Source organism: Phaethon aethereus (assembly GCF_964289735.1).
Source record: "Phaethon aethereus genome assembly, chromosome: 4".
NCBI lineage: Eukaryota > Metazoa > Chordata > Aves > Phaethontiformes > Phaethontidae > Phaethon > Phaethon aethereus.
The window spans coordinates 74,907,291-74,932,859 of NC_138578.1; the positions used below are offsets into that span (position 1 = coordinate 74,907,291).

The 25,569-nt window shown below is 44.2% G+C and overlaps 1 protein-coding gene across 1 annotated transcript; it reads left to right on the top strand.

Moving 5' to 3' along the window:
• Positions 1–911: 911 nt before the first annotated feature.
• Positions 912–24,247, top strand: MFSD10 (major facilitator superfamily domain containing 10; the record flags this gene model as incomplete). The annotated part of the gene is made up of 12 exons (XM_081999081.1): positions 912–1,082; positions 2,261–2,357; positions 8,274–8,377; positions 9,367–9,525; positions 11,347–11,535; positions 15,905–16,013; positions 16,980–17,091; positions 18,462–18,570; positions 20,343–20,433; positions 22,140–22,187; positions 23,333–23,422; positions 24,141–24,247. The coding sequence occupies 12 exons, from the start codon at positions 912–914 to the stop codon at positions 24,245–24,247; spliced, it is 1,386 nt and encodes a 461-aa protein (XP_081855207.1).
• Between the last annotated feature and the right edge of the window lie 1,322 nt (positions 24,248–25,569).

Below are 25,569 nucleotides of genomic sequence, written 5' to 3' on the forward strand. Positions count from 1 at the left end.
TATGACTGAGATACACTGTAATGTTTTACAAGTCTGAAGTTTGCAATTTCATGTTTTGTGTATTACTCCTTGACTTTGGTATCTGTTGCAAATGAGTTTTTTTCAGGATACGGACTGACTCGTTGATTTGTTAAATACTGAACATGATATGGCCTGCAGCCTTGTTAGTTCTTTAAGACAGTTTTGGGGTATTATCAAAGAAAGTTGATAGTTCTGATATTTCTGACAAACTAAAACGCTGCCTGAATCACTTGATGCCCCAACTCATATAGCCTAGCAGTGGCTGTCATCTGAAAGAATGAAAGAAAAAAAATATTTCAAGTTTCAAAATTTTCTTGTGCTGTTTTTTGAGTTGCTGTTGCTCTCCAGGATTTATCTTTAAGACAGCATTTCTGCAGTAGTTAGAAGTCTACCTTTTTTTCTTTTTTTTAAATTCTTATTGATTTAGTCATTTCTAGTGTACACTGAAGGCATAAATAATCTATTAGTTACTTGAATGTGGATATTCAAAACAAGAGTGCCCTTATCTATTTTACTGTAATGCGGAGTCGAAAACATTTAGGAAAGTTGTATTAGCATTGCTCACGTGTTAACCAATTTAGTTCTGTGTTTTATTTGGATGCTCCTATAAAAGAGTTTGTTATCTTATTGCCTTTGTAGCCTGTTCTTGATATGGGCAAACTTGGTGCTGAGCTAATAACCGAGACTAGAGAGTTGAAGTTCCTGTTCCCTTGAAAACTAGGTAGCTTAATATAGCTGTAGCTTAATATAAACATAGCTTCTATTTATTTTTGTGAAGTCTGTAGAAAGTGAGAATGAATCAGCAAGATACTTCTGTGAAAGCCCTGCAAAATGCTTCCTGTGGACTGGGAATAAATGTAATTTTTTTTAGAAGCAGAGCACCTGGGAACATGGCCCTGCGAGAGAGAGAAACCAGCAGCAGTTCCATCAATTACAAGCAAGAACAGAACTGCAGTCGTGTTATTACAATTGTCTTCCTGGCACTCTTCATTGACTTGTTGGGATTCGCTCTCATCTTGCCACTGTTTCCTTCCATCCTTGATTATTATAGCCAGACTGAGGTAAGCAATGGAGAAAGTCAGCCTGTTGAAAATGTTAGGTATGAGATCTTTAGGGAAGGATGGAAAATCCTTTGCCTTGGGGCAAACCAAATATCTGTAGGCAGAATAATAATATCCAGCCCATTTGAATGGTGTATGGACTGAATTTGTTTGTGAACCTCCTGCTTTTTCATTAAAATGAGGGTTTTGTTTGGGGGAAAATTCAGGTATTTCTTGGGGGCTAGTCCTTGTAATTACCAGTGCATTTCTGACTTACACTGATGCTACTGGTGAGACAGAGTAAATGATAATCCATAATGGATCTGCATACTGGGCTTTATCTAAGAACCAAAGAGATAAAAGCTTTTACCCTACTTAAGTATTTCACACACTCTCTTGCTCCTACCCCCAGCTTCATGTTCACTAGGTCTCAACTTCCATTCTTAGCAGGGAGCTGGCTGCTGGTCTGGGAATGCAGGGCAGAGAGTTGTTTTGGTTCCCTGCCATGCAGCTGCTCACAGTTACCATTCTCAGGTGTTAATGGACAAGATGAAGATGTTGTCAGGGGAGAATTATTTTTGCAGACCACACCTCTATCTTGCAGCCCCTTTCTAACCTCACTCCAACTGCAGCTGTAGCCTTTGTCTTTCTTACAACCCTATCTCTAACCCTAACCGTGGACTCTGATCTCCAGGATCTTCCCCCACTTCCTATATTCCTATAGCCAAGATCTTCACTTTTTCAGGGCCTACTTCTTATTTTCAAGTCGTCCTTCTCTTTTCAGGAACCATTCTTTTTCGCACCACCTCTTCTTTCTGGACTTAAAAGTCCCTGGTTCTCCCAGTCTTAATAGTGTATGTGCAGAGGGATAGAGTGTGTCTCATGTTGCTTCATTAATCGAAGGACTCAGGACATGCTACTTTTGCTTAGGTAAGTTTTTAGCAAGTAGCAGGCCTGATGGTTTAAAAAAGTGCAAATTCAGATGTACCCCACCCAAACACATACACCCAATTATCTGCTGCCTGTTAACATTCACAATTTAAGCTATTTTTAGCCTATGACAACTGATCAACGAGGACATTTTCCTGAGGAGGAGGGAAGGAATCATCTAACATTACCTCTAGTTCACTAAACTCTGATGCTGTCTTTGAAAATAAAACAGAAACTGTCTTCCTGATTCCCAGCTATCTGTTTTGCAGGATGGATTCTATTTGTCATTGCAGCGTGGTGTGGACTGGTTTGCAGTGATGGTTGGGATGCCTCCAGAGCGGAAATACAACAGTGTCTTGTTTGGAGGTATGGAAATTAAACAAACAAGCTAACAGACACCCCACCCCTAAATAGTTTGTTGTTTTCAGGTTCTTTGCAGTGTTGATGTGAGGAATGATGAACAATGAGGAAAATTACAAGAAATACAAAAAGCATACTTGCCTGTTATTAGATTTAGACTCAAAGACTTTAGACTGTGTTAACAGAAAATGTTTCTTACAGTAGGCTATAAATGATTTTGTTTTCACCACACTGATAGCAGTGAGGAGGTGGACAGCCCCATCTCTTGTCATTTGGAGACACCTAGACAGGCAGGAGGAATGGGACCACCGTCTGAAATACAGTATGGACAAGTGCAAAGTCCTGCCACTGGGAAGGAGCAGTCCCTTGCAGTGTAGAGGCTGCGTGCTGGCTGGCAGGGAGCAGCTCTGCTGTCAGCGCCGTGGGGGTCCTGATGAGCAGCAAGCTGAGCATGAGCCAGCCCTGGCAGCCAAAGTGCCAACAGCACCCGGGCTGTATGAATGGAATTAGAGCTGGTGGATTGAGGGAAGCAATTGTCCCCCTCTACTCAGCGCTTGTTAGACCACATCTAGAGCATTGCATACAGTTTTTGGTCCACTGGTACAAGAAAGACATTCATACACTGCAATGAGTTCAGCAGAGGGCCAGGAAGACAGAGGGTCTGGGGACCCTGGGCTTGTTCATCCTGGAGCTATTAGCACCCTTCCAATACCTATGGGGAGGTTACTGAGAAGACAGTGAGGAATTTCACTGTGGTGTGTGGTGGGAGGAGTGGCAACAGGTGTAAGTAGAAGCAAAGGAGGTTCAGACTGGGAATAAAGAGGAATTTTTTCACAGTGAGGGTGGCCAGTGGAACAGGTTGCCCAGAGAGGTTTTGTAGTCTCCATCCCCAGAGGCTGTCAAACCCTGAATGGATGAAACCCTGAACAATCTGGTCTGACCTGGTAGCTGACCCTATGAGCAGGCAGTTGTTGTAGGTGACTTCCAGAGGTCCCTTTTAACCTGAATTATCCTATGATCTTGCCCAATTTGTTTTACAGACTGCAACAGAAATACAGGCCTGCCGTTCCTTATTGTCAGACTACCAGCTGAGGGTCGGGAGCCTACTGTGCTAGACCCTGCATAGTCACAGAAATTACTCCCCCTTCACAGTTGATCTGCACATGATTGGAGATCAATCAGTAGGAAACACCAGAATTAGAAGCTTTGGAATTCAACTCTCGCCTCCCTGCTGGGCAGCTATAGTGCAGCACGGCTTCTGAATCTCATTAGTCCTATTAAAAGCAGGAGAGCTGCTGACTTGCAGGGTCCAGAAGCATTTCCTGTCACTAGGACACTGGTGTGGGTGAAGTTCAGTGGGAATAGTGACAGCAGCATATATGTCATATTACACACCAGAGGTTCTTTTGTCTCCTTGTGATCTAGAGAGTTGTTAGAAAAACGGGATTTCAGAGTATGAAGATGTGAGGGTGTCTGGGTTAACTTTAACTGGAAATGACTACACCCTCTCATTTTAGTGAGCTGGGGCTTCCCGCACGATAAGCAAAAGGCAAAAGCAAGACTTCATTAGAATATAAGTGTGAGTGTATTGTTACTATTTAAAGTAGTTTTTTGGGGTTTAACAGACATTAGAAAGTTTATATTCCCACAGTGTCCTTGCAGGCATGTTATTTCTGTGCTCATTTTCAGTCAGATTACTGGCTTTGAATGTATGGTGCGTTGATTCTGGCTGGACGCCAGGTGCCCACCAAAGCTGCTCTATCAGTCTCCTCCTCAGGTGGACAGGGGAGAGAAAATGTAACAAAAGGCTCCTGGGTTGAGATAAGGGCAGGAAGATCATTCAGTGATCACCATCACGGGCAAAACAAACTCAACTTGGGGAAATTAGTTTAATTTATTACCGATCAAATGAGAGAAGGATAATGAGAAATAAAAACTAAATCTTAAAACACCTTCCCCCCACCCCTCCCTTCCTCCTGGGCTCAACTTCACTCCCGATTTTCTTTCCCTCCTCCCCTGCAGCAGCACAGGGGATCGGGGAATGGGGGTTGTGGTCAGTTCATCACACACTGTCTCTGCCGCTCCTTCCTCCTCAGGGGAGGACTCCTCACCCTCTGCCCTGCTCCGGCCTGGGGGCCCTCCCACAGGAGACCGTCCTCCATGGACTTCTCCAGCATGAGTCCTTCCCACGGGCTGCAGTTCTTCATGAACTGCTCCAGCCTGGGTCCCCCCACGGGTGCCGTCCTTCAGGAACAGGCTGCTCCAGCCCGGGTCCTCCACGGGTGCCGTCCTTCAGGAACAGGCTGCTCCAGCCCGGGTCCCCCACAGGTGCCGTCCTTCAGGAACAGGCTGCTCCAGCCTGGCTCCCGCAGGGTCCCAGGTCCTGCCAGCAAACCTGCTCCAGCCGGGGCTCCTCTCTCTCCCCACGGGACCACAGGCCCTGCCAGGAGCCGGCCCCAGCGTGGGCTGCCCACGGGGTCACGGCCTCCTCCTCACGGCATCCCCCTGCTCCGGCGTGGGGCCCTCCCTGGGTGCGGGTGCAGATCTGCTCCCCCGTGGAGCTCCATGGCCGCAGGGGCACAGCCGGCCTCCCCGTGGGCTTCCCCAGGGGCTTCTGGGGAACCTCTGCTCCGGTGCCTGGAGCCCCTCCTGCCCTGAGCTGGGAGTCTGCAGGGTTGTTTTCACATTCTCACTCCTCTCTCCCGTTGCAGTTGCTCAGTTGTTTGGGTTTTTTTTTCCCCCTTCTTAACTCTGTTCCCCAGAGGCACTGCTGCCGTCGCTGATGGGCTCGGCCTTGGCCAGCGGCGGGTCCATCTTGGAGCCGGCTGGCACTGGCTCTGTCGGACACAGGGGAAGCTTCTATCAGCTTCTCACAGAAGCCACCCCTGCAGCCCCCCATACCAAAACCTTGCCACGCAAACCCAGTACAACTGTAGGAAACGGTTGTCTTTAATCCCTCAGAAACTGCTTTCTGTCTCCTTGAAGGCCTGACTTTATGCTTCCTCCTTGTTCCTTCTCGCTATGTCAGACTCTGTTTAAATAAGGGGCTGGGAGCTCAGAGTCATGTCCAACTTGTTCCCTTTCCTTTTACCTGCTGTGCCCTATATTCTTGGGGGTGCTGGATGCCTTGACTTGGCTCAGGTGCTTTCAAAGGGAAGGAGAAATCTCCCTGCTCCTTCTAGAGGAGTCCAACTGACTCTTTTGCCCTTTGAAGAAAATATAGCATCTAACTGGGAACATGCAAATAAAATCGACACTGCTTGTCTCAAAGGAATCTGGTATCCCTTGGTGTTTTCTCTCTAGGATAAAAGTATTGGGAGAAAAGCATTTAGAAGCAGTATTGAGTGGTGATGGGAATGTTCACTAATTACCTGGCAGCCACAGGCAGTGAGGGTGCAGACAAGGTGGCTGAATTAACTTGATGACTGTCACATTTGACTCCATCTCCTCCGTTGTCTTTGACAGCTTTTCTTAATGATCCATCTAATTTGCTAAACCAGCAGAAGACTTTTTCTTCCCCTTCCCTTTCTCCATTAATTTTCTGCCAGATTGAGTTGAATTAGCTCACTGGAGAGTTGAACAAGGCTGCAGAAGCAGGGGGAAGGTGGACAAGCCATCTTAGTTGTAGTCAGCTCCTGTCTCAGTCCATCTTGTCTGATTGCACCTTAAATTATTATGGTGGAAAGGTTCATTATACTTGTGATGTTAAGTAGAAGCCACTGCAGTCTTCCTGCAGCCTGCATTCCTTCATTGCCTTCATCTACAACAAGGAGCATAGGATTGGAAAGATACTTGCAAGATCCTCTTGTTGCTTCTCCCAGTGCAGGATATATTCTGCTCTCTTTCATCTTTGCTTAGACTGCAAGCTCTTCAGAGCACAAACCTTCCCTGTCCTTGTGAAGGCCCTGAGAGCACCAAGACTTGGTTGCGGTGACCAACCTTCACCCACACACTTTCTGCCCAGTGATTCAGGGGCTGTATTTCAGCTCAGGCCTGGGCCTTGCCTGAGCCACATCGTAAGTATAACCTTGTCTCTAGGTCTGTCTCTGGCCCTGCCTCTTGGATGGACCTTGGACTTACACTGCAGGTATCTTATCTCATGAATGGACCTATGTTGTAGTCTTGTTTCCACTCCTTTCTGTGACCCTGTCTTCTGTTGGTCATGACTGGACTCCCTGGATGGACCTGATGTATAACTCTTGCCTTGCCTGGAACTGTCAGTGGACCCTGCTAGTGGCACTCTGCTCTACCCATCCCATCTGGATCGCGTGCGACTGCGCTCTGGTTGGTGAGGGCACTGCCAGTGTTGTGGTCACCCTCAGCTCCTGGCTCATTCCCCTGTGTGGTACAGCCCTGCTTTTGCTGCTCCCTCGCTATGAAGTGTTTGGCATGTCTGGATGCTTTTACAGTGCTAGAAATACAAGGAGGAAAATTTGTCTCTCATTAATATAAACTGCCAGTCTACCAATCTATAAGATTGCGGCCAGCAGGTCGAGGGAGGTGATTCTGCCCCTTCTACTCTGCCCTGATGGGACCCCACCTGCAGTGTTGCGTCCAGCTCTGGAGCCCTCAGCACAGGAAAGACATGGACCTGTTGGAGAGGGTCCAGAGGAGGCCACAAGAATGATCAGAAGGATGGAACACCTCTGCTGTGAGAACAGACTGGGGGAGTTGGGGTTGTTCAGCCTGGAGAAGAGAAGGCTCCAGGGAGACCTTGTTGCAGCCTTTCAGTACTTCAAGGGGGCTTATAAGAAAGATGGGGACAGACCTTTTAGCAGGGCCTGTAGCAATAGGACAAGGGGTAATGGTTTTAAACTAAAAGAGCGTAGATTTAGACTAGGGAAGGATGAAGTTTTTCACAGCGAGGGTGGTGTAACCCTGTCACAGGTTGCCCAGAGAGGTGGTAGATGCCCCATCCCTGGAAACATTCCAGGCCAGGTTGGACGTGGCTCTGAGCAACCTGATCTAATTGAAGATGTCTCTGCTTATTGCAGGGGGGGTTGGACTAGATTTCCTTTAAAGGTCCCTTCCAACACAAACTATTCTATGATTCTATGGGTTTTTTAACACAGTTTTTTGGCATTTTGAGCTATTATAAGCAGCTGTTCTCCCCAAGGTGTTCAGTATCAATATTCTGCCCCCCTCAAACTTGATGGGAGCAGAACTTCTGGTCTCTCTCTCCTTGGCTTTTAAAGCTTTGATAGCTGAATGATCTGAGACATATAACCTAGTTTTTCCTTTGGAGGAAAAACTGTTACAACAAGGCATTTTTTTGCCTGCTTGTTGAGAGTGTAGTGCAAATTAATAGGTGTGTCAAGATAGAAATGGCAAGAGAAAAGAGGAATTAAAGATCAAAGAAGCTGGAGGCAGATTTCAAAAGGCTCTTGGAGTCTGTTGGAGTCACTCCTACCTCTTAGGGGGCCTCACTAACAACAGTGTTTATGTCCTCTGTTCCATGATAAGAAAGGAAGAAAAGCTAATTAAGTGTGACAGAATCAGGTTCGAACAATCAAAAAATCTTAAAAGAACTGTGACTATTAAAGCTTCATTATCTCTGCTTTAAGAACAGAAAATTTATGTAGTTAGTTGGGGAACCATTGGAAAATCAGCATTCCATTATAACCACGGAGTTTCAAACCCCTTCTCACAGGTGAAATAACCAGCGAATCATCCAATTTGTGCCTGTTACTCTGGTCTGTCTGTATTTGCCACCTCAGTTAAACAGCAATGCAAGGTCGGTGTTGTGTGGGTGGTTTAGTTTCAGAGGCAAAGCTGTTCTTTATAGCTGTTATTTTACGTCTAATTGCATACTTTTAAAGGACATAATGGAGTGATAGGTCTGGAACAGGTTGGCTGTCTTTGTACTTAAGATGAAGTCAGCAAGTCTAATGAGATTGGTTTTTTAATTTTTTTTTTTCCTAGGTCTGATTGGGTCAATCTTTTCCATTCTACAGTTTTTCTCCTCTCCCCTCACTGGCGCTGTTTCAGACTGCTTGGGCAGAAGACCTGTCATCTTGATGACGGTGGTATGTGTCTCATCTTGATTTTAGTCATGCCATCTCAATCTGCAGTTGAAGGCACTATGGTCTTGTGGTTAGCACAAAGCGTTGGGAAATCGAACATTTTAGGTCTGATGGTTGCTGACTGCTTCTTGCCAAGTCACTTGGCCACACTTCCAAATGCAGGTACTTAAGCTGAGCTTCCCAGATCCAGAATTGTATATAGGAGGCACCAAAATACCCATCTGTTGCTGGGATTTTCCAAAGTCCCTTTCCCCTGCGTATGGCAGTATGACTTCAGATGCCCTGTTTACAAACGTTAGCCTTAATCCCTGTATATTTTAGTTCCCCAAGTGACTAATGAGGGTTGATCTCTTCATGACCCATTTCACAGAGCCTGGGGATTGTTGATTAGGAAGTGCTATATTATATAGCAGTGTAAGATGTGTTTCTTGTGAACATGAACCCTCTCTAAAAGGTTTTCTCTGTTGCTGGTCAGAGTATGGGGTTCTAATTACAGAAGCAGTGCAGAGAAAGTGCATACATACATGGTGAACTTGGCAGCAAATTATATATAAATCCCCCTATCCTGTAGGCTTGTACAGAGGGAATTAAAAGAGCACATGTGCTTATAATTGATTATGAAGGGCTAGAACTGTGAATTCTTCTTATTTTGAACTTAGAATTCTCTTGAAGTTGAAAACAAGTGCAGCAGGGTGCGCAAAAGTGTTTTTGTGCCCAGGACTGATTTAGCTTTCTTTGAACTTTCCTTGCTCTTGTAATTTTATTAGTAATCTCACATTTATATGAAGCTTTTATGGATTTGTTTCTGCTTCTTTTATATCACTGTCCAGGACATAGTGCAGTATCTGTATATTCAGACATTTGTTACATGTTTTTTTTCAACTAACTGTTTAAAAAAACACAAACAAAAAAATCAAATGTTTAGCTGGGAAATGCGCAGAAATGAGATCAGCCTTGCTCTGCTTTATAAGAACCCTTTCTTGCTTCTGCAGATGGGTTTGATAACATCATACGCACTATGGGCTGCCTCTAGGACTTTTGGCGTTTTTCTGCTCTCCAGGATCGTAGGTGGAATAAGCAAAGGGAATGTCAGCCTCTCCACAGCTATAATTGCTGACTTGCACTCTCCAAAAGCACGGAGCAAGGGCATGGTAAGTTACACCTGTGGGGTATGTGTTTGGGTTTTCTAAGTAACTTTTAATTGATTTCAGGGACTCAGAATGGCTTCCTCAGGTTTGTATTTGTTGATCAAGTGAAAATGTGACTTTATGTACTACCTTGCTTCTGAAAAGATGCCAGATCATTTTGCTGGTGAGCTCTTAGACTTTACTTGTCAATGACTTTCACCTACGTGTGAAACACAGATGCGCTAGAGGTGGAAAAGCTGCCTGTGTGTTACAACTGTTACTCCTACTGATAACTGTAATCCTGATTATAATAGCTTAGAAATCAAAAGGTTTTATGGCCCAATTTTGGTAGCTGGAAACCAGTTCCAGGACAAACCATTTTTCTCACCTTCCCAAAATGTGGAAGTGCAACAGCTCTGCACAGCACAGCATGCCTCCTGACTTCCTTGGATGCACCAGTGGCTTCAGGACCTGAGCTCAGCAGGTAAACGATGCGGCATTTGGCTGACTGAGCAGAAAGTAGCATGAACAGCTGCCCTGTCCTCTTCCAGAAGGCCCTGGCCCAGATGGGAAACACCCTGCAGGCTGGACTTTGCCTGTGAATTACCAGTTAGATCTTTTATCTGGTAAAAACCTTGTGGCCTCAAACTTCTCTTAGCAGATTGTTACAAGCTGCTATTGCGGGACAGCCCCTTCTTGGGAAGGGAAAGCTTTAGATTTCACAGTGATAGCGGATGCATTTTTGAAGGAATTTATCATAGTTCTGGTGAGCCAAAATATATTTTTATTTATGGAGTGGGATAGCCATACCGCACTAGTAAATAAAATGGGTCAGGGCGTATATTTAGGGCCTGAGAGCAAGTTAGTTCAGCCCGGCTCACATCCATGTGGCTATACTCTCTCCTTTTCCAAAGCAGAGTAGGCATGTTCATTCTGCTTTCTGGGAAGAGAATAGCATCTGACTGATGCCATTCCTGAATTGTGATGGGCCACTGGGAGAGTGCTAGCTGGGCAGGCTGAAACAACACTGGAGACTGTGAGGTGACACCTGAGTGGGCCCTGGCCTTGTTTAGTTTAGTACTGTAGGTATAGTTAAATAGACTCAGGAAAGCAGGAGGATCGTGTTTTGGGATGACACATGTTTGGGTCCTGCATGTGTGGGTATACATCTTTGAATGTCTCCTAAAGAAAATGAGCCAGATCCTGCACTGTTGTATTCTTAAGCAGTCACACTGAGATGATGACTCAAATCAGTGCTCTTTTAAGCTCCCATGCAGCATGTACAGATCCTACCTCTTTTCCTGTGTGCGGGTTTCATAGTTAGTTAATAAATCCCCTTTAGTACCTGCACTAAATTCAGGTTGTTCTGGGAAGCCTCTCAGCCTGTTTGCTATATGAGACATAAATTCCTAAATACAAAAATTGCCAAAGCGTTTTAGAAGCTGTAGACATCATTATGAATCCCTACCATGGCGCTGTCCTCCTTTCTCCAGTTTTACACTGCAAAAGTGTGTCCTGTGGCTGAAGGATCTGCTGGCTGAGTAGTCCCTGAGATGAGAATCATTATTTCCCTTCCCAACTTCCTTTCAGTCATAACCACATTGCAGTTTTTTCCTGCCACTTTCCTGACTGGACAGCAAATAAAGTTGGTTATTTGGAAATAATGGGTTTTTCACACTTAGTGCTCTTTGCTGTGCACTCCCTACATCTTCAGAGTAGTTAGGTTCTGTATCTGGTTGCATTTCTTTAACGCAAATGCTAGGGAATCCAAACTGTTTTAGAACGAAGCAACCTGAACAGACTGGTGTCTAAAACTAGATGTTTGTGTTCATTGTATCGCTGCAGGCAATGATTGGTGTTGCTTTCTCCCTTGGTTTTACCCTGGGTCCCATGATCGGAGCTTACCTAGCCATGGAGACAGAGAAAGGAGAAGTCTTCTATCTTCGTTCAGCATTGTTAGCACTCATTTTTGCTGTGGCTGATTTAATTTTCATCTTCTTCCTACTTCCGGAGACGCTTCCCAAAGAAAAAAGGGTAAATAGACTATCAATCTGAACATCTGTGTTTCTTGCAAAAACAGGATTTGAGAACTGTTGAAATACTGAAAACAATGAAGAAGAGTCTTAGCCAGTGTCTCAGGAATTTAGCTCATTCCTGGGACCAGGATTAAATACTATTATTCAGGCTGGTGTCAAAGTGGTTACATGATGGTCCCATCTCTTAGCCCAGTGTAATATGAGAAATTCTTTATAGTTAACATGTCTGCTTAATTGCTAGTTTTGGTACGTTAAAATTTCTCAAAACCTAATGGGAACATGGGAGGGAGAAGGTGAATTTTCATCTATGATCACAATAGCTCCCTGGGGAGGAATTTCAGCTAATCATAAAAGTACATGCATCAGAGACTGGCCTTTCTTTCATTTAGCCGGTATGTGTTAGAAATTTTCTTAACTATTATCTTTTCTTTGCTTGATTGTTTTGAACACTAAAGTAGCAAATGACTCTCCTCTCTGATCTGTGCTGTCTTCCACAGATACAAAATACCTGTATGTGCTAAAATTCAGCAACTGTTTGGATTTATGGGGCCAAACATTAGTTAACATTATGATTTAATATTGTGTGAATGGATGCTGTCCAAGATATATCTGATTAAAAGTGTCTTGGAATAGTCTCCTTTGTAGTGTGGGAAAGCCTGAATTCAGCCCTAGGTATCTGGGTGACACTCGATTTGAGGCTTTCAGCTGGATTGGATGTTTCCTATCATCCCTTGTTTCTAAGCAGCACTCAGCCATTGAAGCGTGCTTGGTCTCTGGATAGCCAAACCCATTGACATTGAGAATTGTTCAGGAAACCTCTGTCTGCAATGCTTTTACCACAGCAAAACTTTAGACCTTCCCTGAGCATTTCCCAGCAGGTTGTGTCCCATGTGAAATTGGTTGCTCACATTATTTTTCCCAAGCACTGCAGCTATTTTGTTTTTTTAACAGCTCTTCCATGTCATCTGTTCCTTTTTCCTATTTGGCTGTTTCTAAACATTCTGGATAAAACCCTGTTCTCAGTCAGAGCTCCATACTCTGGGGTGGTGGCAACATGTTGACATAGGAGAGTGCTGTAGAGCGAATCTGTGTTCTATAAACAATTCCTCCTTTGCTGTAGAGGGATAAATGGCTTCAGCACCTTGTAGGACTGTATGATGACCGAATACATCCCTCCCACTTTTATTATCCTCTTGAGAGTTCATCTGATAACCTAGTCTGTGTTAGCCAACACAACTGCATTTTTACAAGAAAATGAATGCTCTGTCCCTGCTTTTTGGGGCTGTGTCTCTGTGCAGCAGTGGGTATTGCATGAGGTGGATTAATAGGTGCCTCTCAGGGTCAGGTCCCAGTCATGCAAAATACAGAGTGTTTGAGTGCTGCTCAGACAGTGGTTTGGCAGGCGTTGGAGCTTCTGGTGATTGCTGTTGGTGTTAGTGCTTTTGTGCTGCTCCTTTCAGCCTGCACCTGGGCAGTGGGCCCATATGGTTTATGTGTCCTAGGGTGTTCATTGATTAGGCTGCTTTGCTCTTTTCTTGGGTAATTCCTCACACTTTGAGTGGGAGGGGAGCAGTTTTCTTGGCCCCTGGATGACAGAGGAAAGGCAGGTATGTTGGCTGCCTTTCTGAAACTTGGCTGGGCTGAGGTGGAGCAGGTGTTACTGGATTATAGGAGTGGATGCGTTGGAAGGACAAAGCTGTAAAACAAGGGGAAATGATAATGATAACCGGTAGGAGGATGTGCCGGGGGATCAGACATCTGTTTCCTTGAAATATGCTGTGTTCTCATGATATTCTTGTTTCTCTATCAGTCCTCTTTTCAAAGGAGACATGAAGTATTTCACATTCATTCATGTTGGAATTAACTTGTAGGATGAGTTTTCATCCTAAGAGAACAGAATTTGTCCTCTTTCCCCTTTTTTTCAACTGTTCCACAAGTTTATCAGGGGATCAGAGAACTGTGCCTTTCACCTGTCAGAGACACTGGTCTTATGCAAGGTGGCCAAAACAGCTCCTGCTGTGACCTGCTTGGGAGACAGGAAGACTAGAAAGATCTCTAGTGGCATCTGTCCCACTTAAGAGCTTTTGAGTTAATTTTTAGCTAAGCTAGTCACGGGCAAGACTGCCTTGCTGGAGGGAGGCTTTTACTACTTTTATTTTCTGGTGTGCAGCTGATCGTGTAAGGACTGTGTGTACGGCTATGCAGCATCACTAGCAGACTTACGGAAGAACAAGGCTTTTGCTCTATGCATACTGAACAGCGTGTGATTTGAAGGGTAAGGCTGGAGCTTGGAAGGCCCAGGATGCATTCCTGATTTGGACTGACTCTGTGCCTTCAAGACATGTTACTTAGTTTCTCTGCATTAGATGAAAACAGAGTAAAAGACGCTGTGAAAAATGTCTACCATTTAAGGTGACTTTTGGGGCGATCATGAAATAAAATTGAGCAATTTTTGAGTAATAAATCATAAGCATGGAAATTAAATAAAAGTTAGATGTTGTGGATTGTGAACCTGCAAAGAATCTAAACTCCATGCAGCTGGTGACACTGAAATTGGCAGTGTATGCTTTGTTATTTGGAGGTGGTGAAACACTTTTGTCAGTTTTAGGGGAATGTTTTCATTATTGGTCAGTAGATGAAGTTACTTCTAGACTACTGCTTCTAGGGCAAAAGTAGGAAAAATTAAAAGAAATTTACATGCGCACACATACACGCATATTAAAAAATCTAATACATGTATGTATTTCATAAAACACTTAAGGCTTTAAACATACACATATATAACGTATATTCTCTGGACCAAATTAAAATCGGTTTTGTAGTACAAAGCAGCGTGGCACCCTGTCTGACATGGATAATAATTCAAAACAGGTACGAACTATAGGGTTTTTTATTACTGGCAAACATGCTTGGAGAGAGTTGCTTATTACCAGATTCTGGGTGCTGTAGTACAAACACCATTATGCCAAAAAATGCAGGAACTGAGGATTGCTACAAGCTAGCTTCAGGAAATCCTCTTACAGACCTTTTGAAAGCATGAGGAAACTTCTTCTTGGGAGTGTCTGTTTACTCTCTGCAGCACATGCAGTGGAAGGGGAAATAAATATCCTAGTTCATTCTGTGTGGGTCAGCAGCTTTATGCAAAACCAGCCTGGTATATTGAACTGGTTGCTGTTGTGAGACTAAGGGTCTACAGAGCTCTGCTGTTGGATACTCAGAAGGTCTGAATATCAAAACAAGATGGGTCATGTTAATACCATATTGAAGGTAGATTTGTTTACAGCTTTATTAAATCCAGTCCAAATGAGTCTTCAGGTCACGCACCGAGATTAAGTTCCACTCATTATTTGACCTTTAATCTCTGCCCTCAAGGGTGTAATAGCTCCCTCCCTATCTGGGAAGAGAAGGAAGCTCATCAGATAAAGTCTGTGCAGTGCTTTGAAGATGTGAAATACTAAGTGTGATTATTCATGATTCTTGAGTCTGTCTTATCTCTTCCTGTGACTGTCATGTAAAGTGTCAGTCCAAATTCTCCTACTTTAAAAGGGATTGTTTCTTTAAGAATTTAGACATTATTTCTTCTTCAGCATTTTCTTTAATTTTCTATACCTTAGAATAAAAAATAAACAAATTAAAAAATTTAATTCTCTATAGACGAAAGAATAAGCATCTCCTAACTGCCTTTTGATAAGGAGCAGGAGAGAGTGCCACTAGAGGCGTAATTGGGTTGAGATGTATGGAGTACAAGGACCAGAAGTGCTATGAAATAAATTTTCCACTTCAAAAAGCCACACAATGTGTCTGGGCAGAATGTCTCTAGAAACCTCTCTAAAATTTCTCCAAGGGATATCTCTAAAAATTATAGTTTCCTTTTCTTCTCCAGGAGGTGTCACTGGATGGCTAGAAGAACAACCAGTACCAAAACAGACCATTGTTTGATGTGCTACACGTATGTTCAGACCTGTAGCACACAAGCAAATCCACAGGTTCCCATGAACTTGCAGGCAGATGTGCTGTTATTTGCCCATTGGACATGAGGGATGATGCAAAAAGTGAACCAAATAAAGCCACTTTCAGGCTGTGGAGAATGAGCCTCTTCTGCTTTTTAAGAACCCAAGGAAGAATCTGTTTTCTGCCTTCAGTGAAAGCTGCTATCAGTGCTCTACCTTCTAGTTACAGTGCTGCAGCCAGTTCTGTGATCACAAAGTCTGTGATGTTACTGGGGGTCACTCAAACCCCACTGCCAGTTGCCTTGTTTCATCTCAGATAACTTGTGTAGGTGTAGAAGCATATTTGACTGTTACTGTCAATTCCTTGAAGTAGTAGTTATGTCAGGTTTTTAAATAAATCTCTCTTTCTCTGATCAGGTCTCTTCTGTGACGTCTGGATTTCAAGCAGCAGTTGACTTGCTCAGTCCCTTGGCTTTATTTCAGTTCTCTGCAGTCACCCGAGGGAAGGAATCCCCTTCAGAGCAGAGTAAGTGTTAGCTGACTTTTTATATTAATATTGTATGTCTTTTTTGTATGTGGTAGTGGTTTCTAAGTGAAAACTGTACTCAAACGATTTCAGAAGCAGCATTTCAATTACAACCCGCCCTACTAAATTAGGATTTGCAAGTTCCCTTGGGTGCTCATCCTGTTATTCCCAAAAGAAGGTTTTAGAGATTAGTATTTTGAAGATTTCTGACTTGCTACTTGCGTTTTCTTCAGGCACTTGCTGCAGCATGCGGTAAGCTGCAGCAAGTGAAGTGATTTAAAAAGATAGATCAAGGCACGAGTAAGGGAGATGTGAGGTTGCTTATCCAAGCTGCCAGGAAACTTCAGACTGGAATTTTATTTCTCCGTTCAGGACTTGGAGATGTACGATTTAAGCTGGCCATTTCTCTATATGAAATTATTTAAGCCATAGAAAATAAATCGGTGTTTGCCAGGTACACCAATTTACCATTCAGTCCTCCTTGCTGCTGCATCAGGAATAGAGTAATATTTGCCACTTAGGGGAAAACCTGTTAAAGCCTGCATTGGCAGAAAAACAAGTATGGCAATCTGCCGTAGACCACTTGTAGCTTAGAAAAAGGGATGCTGTGCTTTAGCCAATATCATCCCAAGAGTGGCATCAAGGTATTCGGTGGAATGTAGGTACTGATTAAAAATAAAGAAATAAACCTCAGTATAGGTGAGGCAGAGGGGCTGGATTGGGTGACCCAGAGAGAAATTAGTCTTTTTGGCTCTCCTCCCTTCATAAGAAGGGACGTAGTGGGCAGAAGTAATTTTCTGGCATGTCTTGTGTGGATATTTAAAATGAGCGCCTGAGGTGAGAACTTTTCCCTGTACAGTTGATAAATGTTGCTCTACTATTGTTGTTATATTCTCAAGCTATGCTTGAAAAACACCACCATATTTCTCTCTCTTTTTTTTTTCCCCTTGGTGTTTTTTTGTTTAGATCTTCAGAATCTCAAAATCTTGGGCCTGTCTTATTTCCTGTACCTTTTCCTGTTTTCCGGCTTGGAGTATACACTGAGTTTTCTCACTCACCAGAGATTCCAGTTCAGCAGGTATAGCACACTTAAAAGATAAATGTTGTATATTTTGTCTAGGATATTTTCCAACATCTTGATTTAAGGTCTCTTCATTTATTTTCAAGAGAGGATTTATGAGGTGAGTAAAAACACACAGAAAGGAACCACTGCATTCAGTGATACTTGGGCTTTGTAGGAGGAATTTATGAAAATACAGGCACACTGTTTATCATGAAAGGAAATATTGAATCGACAACTTCTAATAACTAGAGAAAATCCATACACAAGATGAAATTTAAAGCTCCTGAAATATGTGTAGCTGGGCTAGTTGTATTGATTACAATAAAACCTTTTCTCTTCTAGCCGAGAAGAGTTCTTCAGTATCAGGACGAATCCTGAAGCTCAAAAAGGCAAAGGATGGAGGGATAGCTATGTGATTATATTTGCTCATCAGAGTTCTGCATTGCGTACGGTGTGCAGTCATTACATCATAGAGTTTGAATTGCTTTAGTCAAACACTAGAGAAGAAAGAGAACAGAATCCACTAACAGCAGCTCAGCTTGAAATACTTTTCCTGCCAGCCAGGAACATGATCTTACAGCTTGATTCCTTATGTGTGTCCTTCCCTTTGAGCAATTCTCGGGGATTTTGTCTCATGTTTCCCTGTCAGTCTTTCATTACGGTTTGTGCCTTAACTAATGTGTGTACACCAAGGAAAGGCTTTCTAGGGTATTAAGCTTGCTTCGGCACAGTCCTTTCAGGATAGCCATGTAGTGAGATATACAACTTCAGGCCGACAGTACACGTTGTGTGACAATCAAGCTTGTTATGGAGGTGAGAACTTTTAGTTGAGAATATCCACATAGTTTAGTAGATAGGAGAGGTGAAAGGGAAATTTGAAGACATATTTAAGGGTGGAGGGAGTGATTTTTGCAAGCTTCCTGGTGCAATACATGATCACCGCCATGTCAGTGCCCGTTGTTGTGCCTTGGTAACTTTAATCAAACTCTGCAAAAGTGGTGGCAATGGTTGTGGGAAAGCAAAACACTTGTTCCTTGGAAGTCAACTCCTGTGCTTATGCACAGACTTCCATGGCACAGGGTAATTAGTGTGTTGACTCTTTGTGGGCCACCCTAGAAACAACTAAATCATAGCAGGCTAGAGATGACTGCAGCGTTTGCCAGCAGCCGTCCCATCTCTATGTAAGACCTCAGAGGTTTATCTTCTTGCTGTCTGCCTGCCATTGAAACGAATGTCAGCATATGAAGAGCTTGGCACTGCTCATATGAGCACCAAAAAACATTTTCTCTCTCTGGTTCAGGAAAGGGTCTACACTGAACCTGTGAATCCCAGGGTGGAATGCTCTGTGTGTGACTCCATAATCTGTGTTTTTGCCTCCCTTCTAGCATGCAGCAGGGCAAGATGTTTTTCTTTATTGGAATAACAATGGCTGTGATCCAGGGAGGCTATGCTCGCCGAATCAAGCCAGGAAATGAAATCAGAGCTGTAAAAAGGGTAAAAAAAAAAAAAAAAAATTTTTTTCTTTTCCCCCACAAATCTGATGTCTTAATTTTCAATCTACAGTGCAACAAAGGGTAGTTGGAGGCTATAAACTCTATTTGTCAAATCAAAACCAATTTCTGTCTCGTTAATCCAGCTAAATGACTTCTCAAGACCCTGGTTGTTGGGCACTTATTAGTCTAACTAAACTTTGGAATATTAGAGCAGTCTCTTATAATATCAGCTATGATATTATTGAAACTGAGCTCTTCATATATATAACTGCAGTAGGGAATAAGGACAGAGTGTCTGTGCAAGCTAGGTAAAATGCTGTGAAGATTATGCTTAGTTTCAGTGATTTCTCTTGCAGTGCAGACATTGAAACTACTAAAGCTGCTTCGGGGCTGATCTCTGACTCTTTCTGGCAAATTATTTTCAGGGACATCAGTCTGGCTGTCTACATGCTTGACAGGCTTCCCCTAGAGTATATTTCACTGGTGGGCAGGGGGAAGTAGAGTCTTCCTCCAGTCTTCCATTTGTGATCATCAGTATTACATGTAACAGTAGCACGTACCACTGTTCAGAGGGAAGTTCCACTGACAAAAGTGTGCATTTCTTTGTTTTGCTTGCCTCTTTCTTCATAGAGGTGATGACACTGCTGTACTGGGATGACAGGGAACAGTTCCCTGCATCTTATACAGTTGTGGGACAAGTGGATATGTTTTGCCATTTACATCTGTGGGTGGAACTAAATAAAGCAGGTTTCAAGTGTTTCTGAACTTTTCTTGGCTGCTTGGTAATACCTATGCTCGGGCTCTTAAAGTCTCCATCGATTATTACACGTTATTTTGAGGCCAGTGTGATTTCAGCAGTGGCAGGGTAAAAAAGATGACCAAACTGCACTGCATTCCAGTGAATTGACTCAGCTTTTCTTAAAAGTCGTTTCTGCTGGTGAAACCATCTCCACTCTGCTCCCTGGCAGGCAGAAGTTAATGGCATGTTTGTTGTGTCACATAGGAAGCATTTCCCTGGGAAGGAAAGCTCATGCTGCTATGTTAGCACTGCTTTATCCTCTGCATCAGCTTCCTTTGTGTGCTCTGCCAGCCTGCTGTGTTTCTGTCACTGCACTGCAGTTTATTGCAAACTGTGGTTTGCCCCACTAATTATTGTAGTCCTTCCTCTTCCCTGCACTGAGAAGTGTAGTTACCTCGAAACGCTCAGTTCAGTTGCTCTGGGCTGATCATTTCTTACTCACCCACGTGCTCTATGCAGAAACCCCCTGGCCCCAGGGCACTCTTCCTGTGCATGTATGTGGCTTTTGTGGGAGTTCCCTCTTTTGCTGAAGTTCTTCTGGCGATTTGTTTGTGAATCTGGATCATACGGCAAAGGTGGCCTCTCTTAGCACAGTGATTACAGTAGCTGATTTATAACTGAATCTTCAAAACGAGACGGTGGGAGTGAATACTCTCTTTTATCAAACGCGCAGCAGATCTTAACCTATCCGTCTCTTCTGCAAAAGCTCTGTATGGAGGGAGACATCACAGGGTAACTGAAGTCCAAGCTCTTGGAGATGGGAGAATGTTTTCCCTTTTTGGGACTCTGAAAGCTGAAGACCTTGCTGATGTGTGGCTTTCCAGTTGAACTTGAAATGTCTGCTTGGGAAGAAGGGGCTTTCTGCTTCTAGCTTAAATGTAATCCCATCAGCAGAAGAGAACTGGCAGGACACTTAGAGTTAGGCTTTAACAAGCAGGGCTTAAATGTAATTGTGTGACTCATTCATTTTGCAGGCTATTATGTTGCTGATTCCAGCTTTCTTGTTAATTGGATGGGCTGCAAATGTGACCATGCTGAGCGTTGGACTGTTGCTGTACTCCTTTGGTGAGCTATTCAAAATGCACTGACAGCTAAGCACAAATAATTTTTCTTCATCTATTTATCCACCCCGTTAAAAAAGATGCACTTCTAATGTCAAACTGTAAGTAACAGAAAGTTGACATTTCTGTTTATAAAATATGGAAGAAATAGTGTCTGGCGCTTTTTCTGATGCTGTTTGTATCACAGGAAGTTGCCTTGGTGATGTTTGGACGCATCCCCAGTGTGCCTGTTGTCCTGTCTCACCGGGGAGCTCTCAAGCGTGTTTTTTTTTCTCCCTCTCATCAGTCCTAGAAGCAAAATATTCACTGAATAACTCAGGAAAAGAAGGGAGACAGCATCCCTCTATATTTCTGTGGTGGCTGCCTTATTTCTTAGGCAACAGGCTGAAGAGACCTGCAGGCTCTGAAGCTGGAGGCCGGAGTGTGCGTTCAGGCTGAGAGAGTGAGGGTGAATCAGTGTTGTGGCACAGGGCTGGGCTGGCTGGACACCGCTCCGCTCTCTTGCATCGCAAGCTGCTAGCTCAGAGAGGGAGCAAAACTCCACCTCTTGTTTCTGCTAAGTGGTTTTCGAAGATGTTTAAGTGTTTATGTAAATAATATCCTGCCAAAGTAAGCTGTTATTCAGGGAAACAATTATGAATGAAGTTGGATTCATCTACTGATGTGCCTATCTGAAAAGAGATTTGAGATATTCCCAGTGCTGCTAACTATTGTTAAGAAGCTTCAAATATGACTAATTACAAAGGTAGAAGACTTCTCTTCTGCATGATGCAGCTTGATTTAAAAGTAAATTGTAAACCACAAAATGCATCTATTTAGTAGCTGTGTGTTTGACAGGTTTCAAAATCTACATCTTCTCTACAGATTAACTGATTTTTGAAAGCCCCCTGAGTGAGGAGGGATGAGAGGAGGTATTAATATTTCTTTGTCACAGAAGCAACTGTGCTTCTAAGTTTGGAGCCTAGGGAGATGAGGCTTCTTACCTCGATAGAAGACCCCATCTCCTCCCCAGTTAAGCCTGCTAGAAGTGCCTCTGGAGGGGCCCCTCTTCTTCCCTCTGCCCCAGGAGTTAGTGTGCCTGCAGTTAAGGCAACATGTCTGTCCCTGCTCTCCAGTTGTTCTTTCCTTCCCAGGAAAGATTCTGCTTTGTATGCTTAAAGCACATCCTTCTTGGCAGAAAAGGACCCTGTTTCAGTAAGAGGGCAGTGATTGCTGAACAGCTCTTGGCTTTTGTGTCCAGCTATTTTGTAACCTCTTCTTGGATTTGATGGTCTTGTTTCCCCAAGACAGAAGGTAGCTACCTCTTTCATCCCTGAGTACGGTAAAGCCATACGCAGGGGGACAGTGTGATTCTGTGTACAACCACCTCACTGTCTGTTTGAAATATGTCCCTGTTCCACCTGACAAGACCACAGTGATTTGGAAAACCAGCGGGTACCCGCCCCTTTCCTGTGGGCTGATGGAATGAGAGATATTAATGTGAAACATCTGCTCAGAGCACTTGGGGCTCTGGGCTCTTCGTGCAGGTTGGCTTTGAGGGGGTGTTTTCATTATTGAACTGGATTAAACCTGATGATTCATTGTTGGTACAGTGCCCCAGAGCTCAGCATAGTTCTCTGCAGTAGTAACGCGTTTGGGCCACATGTTTTTCACTATTGTTCTTGTAACTGTTTTGAGCTCATTGACAGTCTCTTCTGTGGATTTTTCCAGCTGCGGCCATTGTTATCCCGTGCTTGTCAGCAGTGGTATCAGGCTATGGTGAGTGTCTGTCCCGCTTTAAGCGGCAGCCCTTGGCTGCATAACTGACCTTTGTATAGGCCTGTCTCAGACAAACACAGAACTGCCCTCAGGTTTAGTGATGTGTCGACAGGAGCGCTCATGGCATCGGCTCACCTCGGCTCTGAATATTGCAACAGTGACTCTGGCCACTGCTTGGCTTCTTTCCCCCCAGATGCATTAACCAGGAAAGCAGAAGTGTGGACAGTGGCCCGCCGCTCCCTGTTGTATGTATGTCACGCTGAAGTGGCAACCACCCCTGCAGGAGTGAGGCTAAGGCCTAGAAAAGAGCCTTTCCCGGTTGCTTGGGTGTGGCCCCTTTTCCATATAGCCAGCAATCCATGACTGCTATTATGCTGCAGGTGCTGCAGCCTTCAGTCCCTTCCCTTCCTTGAACCTCCTTCGCAGAAGGGAAGCTCAGTGGGACTGCTGGGGATAGGAAAGCAACATCCTGACCCTGGGAAATGCAGAAATATCCTGCAAGGGAGCATCGGATAACTCAAAACTGACTTCTACCCATTTCTGAAAACTGTCAGCACTCTGTAATGGAGAGTTTCAGAGCTAACAAACAGCAACAGCCTGTTCGGTGTGAACACCAGTATCACACTTCAGTTTTGTACTGTGTAGCATAGCTCATTCCAACGCTGTGGGGAAACTGGAAGCAACCTTGCAATTAAAAAGATGGGGAGCAGTGGGCACAGAATTAATATCGTGGGCAAAGGCCACAAACAGCACTGAGGCAGGAATGGCTGGGGTTCTCTGAAGCAGACACCAGCCATTGCTGCCAGCAGTAAAGTAATTTATTCCTGATATATTAGAAAAGATAATCCAAGGAACCTTCCAAACCTTCCAAAACCTTCTGGGTTTGTGGCACTGGTTGCTATGGAACCTTGTAAAGCTGATGCTGCTGTGTTGCCAGCTGGGAATGACACAGTTCTTTCTTTAGCTTTGGTTCAGTTGGTTGCCAGCACTACTGTGCTTGCTGTGGATAAAAGTCAGTCAGTCAGTATTTGCTCATTAATGTCACTTTATTATGTGGCTCTTATTTAACTTGCATCCATGCTGTGCCTGCTTTCCCTGCCCCAAGCAAAACCTCCAGCCTGAGTAAGGGCTCTCTGCTTGCACAGGCTCTGCCAGCCAGAAAGGACGTGTCATGGGGATCCTGAGGAGCCTAGGTGCCCTTGCCAGAGCCCTGGGACCAATCCTGTCGGCTACAGGTGAGCACAGCTTTTACGTTGCCAAGGTACAGCGTCACTCTGGGCCCACAGCACCCAGGTGGGGCAGAAGGGGAAGTCCGGCACTTTCTGGAGCCATGAAGGTGTCTTTGCAGCAGCAGGTACCCCTGAGAGCCTAGCGGCCCTAGGCTAAGGCCAAGCCTAGACTGTGCCTAAGGAGGAGAGCCCCTAGGCCCTGCACTGGGTTCAGTTCCCCCAAGCCATTACAGGGTAAAAGGGAAGCAGCCACGCAGCAAGTCAGAGCTTGAACTCGCACCTAAAGTTAAGTCTGAGCAAAGCCAGCAGCTGTTCCCTAGGCATTGGATTCCTGCTTGTTTCACACAAGGTCTCTTGCTTGTATCGTCTCCTTCAAGTAAAGCTCTTTGCTCTCAGGAGCAGCCACGGAGCAGGTGCTGGGGACAGAGTGTTAAGTGGTCGCCCTGTGGCTAAAGCTGAAGGCATGAATAGGAACTTCCCCATTTCCGTACTAGCAAGAATGAAAACATCCTATTTAAAATACCCACTTCCAACATGCCGGTTTGTTGGAAGGGCACCAGCACTGCTGTTTGTTAGCTACCTCCTCTTTGTAACTTGCATGCCAGCAAGGGAAGGAGTCAGCAGCTCTGTGTTCTCCAGGTGGAAGCTGTTGAGAGCAGCAGCTTGGCAGGCTGGTTTACACAGATGAAGTATACTAACAAGCTGAATTTTGTTTCCTTTGCAGTTTACTGGCTGGCAGGGGCTGAGGTTTGCTTCACTGTCTGTGGAGCTTTGTTCCTCATCCCCTTCGTTTTACTTGGTTTGATAAAACAGCAGAGAAAGGAGGAGTAGGAAGTAACCACAGGACTATCGCCAGCTCCCAAGGATCCTACACAGCCTGACTCCTGGCACAGATGCTGCAGATCAGATAGGAGGAGGAGGAGGGGGATTTTGGTTTGTTGGAAAGGGACAGGCAACAGCCATTTGCAACAAGAGAGTTCAGGATTCTTACAGCTCTCCACAAGCAGGTAGGTTTAAGTTGGCCTCCCAGCCAGCTGGGCTAACTTTGAGAATAGAAAAACACCCCCAAACCAAAACAGAGTAAAGCATTAAGGTCACCAGACAAGCAGAGCCTGACATGACAACATCATGGGACAGCGCAATCCCAACTTGCCAGCAAGTGCTGTTGACCACCGCGCTGCAGCGCACACAGCTCTCCTCTGCTTCTCTCCCTTTGTCATCATCAAAGGCCAGGCCAAAGCTCTGCCCCCAAGGCTGCTTTTGGGCAGCAGAGAACAAATACTGGGTAGTTTCTGCACAACTGCCATGAGATCACTGCCGATGCTCAGCAGACCTGGCAAAAGCTATACCAGCTGCCTGAAAACCTGACACTCAAAAACAAAAGCGAGCAGCATACTACAGGCTTTCTGAGCCCAACTGACACTTCAGCACAGGTGGACTGTTTTTAGTATGTATACACTTAAATTTAGAGAGATATTTTATATTTCATTTCTAGTACTGTGGGATGTTTCTTTGATGACCAAGCACTGTTGTTCTTGTGTTACAAATAAATGGTTACACTGTACACTTGTCTAGTCCAGTCACTAATGAACTACAGTAGCCATTTGGCTTAGCCCAAGCAGGGTCCAGGACGCCAGCCCAGAAGCCCACCACCAGCCACCCCTGGCATGGAGGCCCCATACACTAAAGCAATCGTTAATTAACACATTAATCCTTAAAAGAGCAAGCTAATAAAAGTCAACAGGCTGCACCTGTAGAATAAAACTGCACAAGTTTTGAAAGCAGAGCAGGAAAAGTTTTGTGGTTTTTTTTTTTTTTAAGAGTTTTATTTGTGAGTAGAACTTAATGATACAAGAAAGAAAAAAAAAATGCAGGACTTTTTTTCTGCCCCAAAGTGTGTAACCATACCATACATGACTACATTTCATATTGTAATACAAAGAATTAAAAGAACAAACTACAAAATTAGAAATTAAGAGTCATTGCATATGTGGCCAAGATAAATGGAGGGAGTCCGTTAAAGAACTGAAACATAGAGCAGTCATTTAATTACAACCCTGCAGTAAAACACAATTTAGCAAAATAAGTACTGTATGCTTCCTAGTGTACAGGTGACATACAAGGTTAAAGTACAAGCGGAAAGCCATTCGCGC